At 47.5% G+C, this 3,467-nt stretch overlaps 1 protein-coding gene across 1 annotated transcript in view; it reads right to left on the bottom strand.

Annotated features, from left to right (window-relative positions):
• LOC107307024 (TOX high mobility group box family member 2-like) overlaps positions 1 to 3,467 on the bottom strand; it is a 14,008-nt gene that overhangs the window by 5,456 nt on the left and 5,085 nt on the right. The window contains exon 3 of the mRNA XM_015850476.1: positions 643 to 714. Within this exon, the coding sequence (XP_015705962.1) occupies positions 643 to 714 (72 nt within the window). The remainder of the gene's footprint in view (positions 1 to 642; positions 715 to 3,467) is intronic.

Below are 3,467 nucleotides of genomic sequence, written 5' to 3'. Positions count from 1 at the left end.
ATGAGGGGGGGATGGGGTGTATTGGGGGGATATGGGGGGAATGGGGGGTTATAAGAGGGGAGATGGGGGGAGATAGGGGAGTTGGGTGGGTATAAGAGGGGAGATGGGGGGCTGGGGAGAGATAAAGGGGGAGATAAATGAGGTGAAAAAGGGGAAATGTGAGGAAAATGGGGTAAAAGGGGGGAAATAGGGAAAAAGTAGGACAAAAAATGGGGTAAAATGGGGAATATAGGGGAAATGGGGCAATAAATGGGGTACAAATGGGGTAATAGAAGAAGAAATAGGGTAAAAAGGGGGGAAATGGGGTATTAATGGGGTACTAATGAGGAAATAAAAGGGTAGAAAGGGAGAAATAGGGGAGAAATGGGGTAAAAGGGAGTAAAAAAGGGGGGAAATGTGGGTAGAATGGGAGGAAATAGGGTAAAAAGGGGGAAAATCGGTTAAAAATGGGGGGAATAGGGAGGAAATTGGGGGAATGTTTAGAAAATTGTGGGGAAAAGAGAGGAAAAACAAGCAGAAAATGGGGAAAACTGAGGAAAAAATGAAGGAAAACAGGTAAAATTTGGGGTAAATGGGGGAAATTGGGGTAAAAAAGGGGAAAATGGGGGAAACTGGGGTAAAAAAGGGGGAAAATGGGGTCACCTGTATGGCCCGGTATGCAGCCAGAGCTTTCAGATATTCCTTCTTGGCAGCTTCTGTTTTCCTCTTGTACACCTGAAGGGCAAAACGACCCCAAACCAGTCAGAATTCACCCCAAAACGGTGAGTATGGGGTGAAAATACCCAAAAATGGTGAAAAAATGGCATAAATTGGCCCAAAATTGCCTAAAATTGGAGTTTTTTTGGGTGGTGATATAATGCGTTTTTGTGTCTTTTTATTGTCCTAAATTGTGTTTTTTGGGGTTTTTTAAGGTGTTTCTCGTTGGGCTGAATTGTCCCTAAATCTGAGTGTTGAGAAAATGACCCAAAATCGGCATTTTTTGGCCCCAAAAATGGACGGATTTGGGCCGCAAAATGGCACCAATAGGACGTCGAGGGCTCGAATTGGACCAAAGTAGGCCCAAAACGACAGGAAGTAGGCCCAAAAAGAGCAGAAATAGGCCCAAAAAGACCAAAAGTAGGCCCAAAATGAGCAGAAATAGGCCAAAAATGAGCAGAAGTAGGCCCAAAAGAACCAAAAGTAGGCCCAAAAGGACCAAAATAGTCCCAAAAGGACCAAAAGTGGGCCCAAAATGAGCAGAAGTAGGCCCAAAATGACCAAAGTAGGCCTAAAATGAGCAGAAGTAGGCCCAAAATGAGCAGACGTAGGCCCAAAATGACCAGAACTAGGCCCAAAATGACCAGAACTAGGCCCAAAATGACCAGAAATGGGCCAAAATCAACCAAAAACGGGCCAAAATCAACCAAAAATGGACCCGAAACGGCCCTAAAATGGCCGAAAGTGGGCCCAAAATGACTAACCAGAAGTAGGCCCAAAATGACTAGAAGTAGGCCCAAAAGACCAGAACTAGGCCCAAAATGACCAGAAGTAGGCCAAAATCAACAAAAAATGGGCCAAAATCAACCAAAAATGACCCCAAAACGGCCCTAAAATGGCCGAAAGTGGCCCCAAAATGGCTGAAAGTGGCCCCAAAATGACCAGAAGTGGCCTCAAAATGGCCGAAAGTAGGCCCCCAAAATGACAGGAAGTAGGCCCCAAAACGACAGGAAGTAGGCCCCAAAACGACAGGAAGTAGGCCCAAAAGGACCAAAGTAGGCCTTGAAATCGACCCCAAAACACCCGTAATTTGCCCCAAAAAAAGGTTTCTCACCTGTTTCTGCTCCTCTCCCAAACTATCCCACATGGAGGCCAGAAATGGCCCCCAAAATGGCTGAAAGTGGGCCCAAAATGACAGGAAGTACGCCCCAAAACAACAGGAAGTAGGCCCCAAAACGACAGGAAGTAGGCCCCAAAACGACAGGAAGTAGGCCCAAAATGACAGGAAGTAGGCCCCAAAACGACAGGAAGTAGGCCCCAAAAACGATCACACGAATAGGCCTTGAAATCGACCCAAAACACCCAGTAATTTGCCCACAAAAGGTTCCTCACCTGTTTCTGCTCCTCTCCCAAACTATCCCACATGGAGGCCAGAAGTGGCCCCCAAAATGGCTGAAAGTGGCCCTAAAATGGCTGAAAGTGGCCCCAAAATGACAGGAAGTAGGCCCCAAAACGACAGGAAGTAGGCCCCAAAACGACAGGAAGTAGGCCCCAAAAGGACAGGAAGTAGGCCCCAAATGACAGGAAGTAGGCCCCAAATGACAGGAAGTAGGCCCCAAATGACAGGAAGTAGGCCCCAAAAGGACCAAAGTAGGCCTTGAAATCGACCCCAAAACACCCATAAATTACCCCAAAAAGGTTCCTCACCTGTTTCTGCTCCTCTCCCAAACTATCCCACATGGAGGCCAGAAGTGGCCCCCAAAATGGCTGAAAGTGGGCCCAAAATGGCTGAAAGTGGCCCCAAAATGACCAAAAGTAGGCCTCGAACGACAAAAGTGGGCCCCAAATGACCAGAAATAGGCCCAAATCAACCAAAAATGGGCCAAAATTAACCAAAAATTGACCCAAAATGGCCCTAAAATGGCCAAAAGTGGCCCGAAAATGACTAACCAGAAGTAGGCCCAAAATGACTAGAAGTAGGCCCAAAAGGACCAAAGTAGGCCCAAAATGACTAAAGTAGGCCCAAAATGACTAAAGTAGGCCCAAATAAACCAAAAATGGGCCAAAATCAACCAAAAATGACCCCAAAACGGCCCTAAAATGGTCGAAAGTGTCCCCAAAATGGCGGAAAGTGGCCTAAAAATGGCGGAAAGTAGGCCCCAAAATGGCGGAAAGTAGGCCCCAAAATGGCGGAAAGTAGGCCCCAAAATGGCGGAAAGTAGGCCCCAAAATGGCGGAAAGTAGGCCCCAAAATGACAGGAAGTAGGCCCAAAACAATCAGAATAGGCCTTGAAATCGACCCCAAAACGCCTGTAATTTGCCCCAAAATAAGGTTCCTCACCTGTTTCTGCTCCTCTCCCAAACTATCCCACATGGAGGCCAGAAGTGGCCCCCAAAATGGCTGAAAGTGGCCCNCCCAAAAGGACAGGAAGTAGGCCCCAAAAGGACAGGAAGTAGGCCCCAAAACGACAGGAAGTAGGCCCAAAAGGACAGGAAGTAGGCCCCAAAAGGACAGGAAGTAGGCCTAAAACAATCAGAATAGGCCTTGAAATCGACCCCAAAACGCCTGTAATTTGCCCCAAAATAAGGTTTCTCACCTGTTTCTGCTCCTCTCCCAAACTATCCCACATGGAGGCCAGAAGTGGCCCCCAAAATGGCTGAAAGTGGCCCCAAAAGGACAGGAAGTAGGCCCCAAAATGACAGGAAGTAGGCCCAAAATGACAGGAAGTAGGCCCCAAAATGACAGGAAGTAGGCCCAAAATGACAGGAAG

The sequence above is a fragment of the Coturnix japonica genome, unplaced genomic scaffold (assembly GCF_001577835.2).
Source record: "Coturnix japonica isolate 7356 unplaced genomic scaffold, Coturnix japonica 2.1 chrUnrandom469, whole genome shotgun sequence".
Lineage (NCBI taxonomy): Eukaryota > Metazoa > Chordata > Aves > Galliformes > Phasianidae > Coturnix > Coturnix japonica.
Note: the sequence above shows the minus strand (reverse complement) of the source record. Positions and strands in the feature narration are given on the sequence as shown.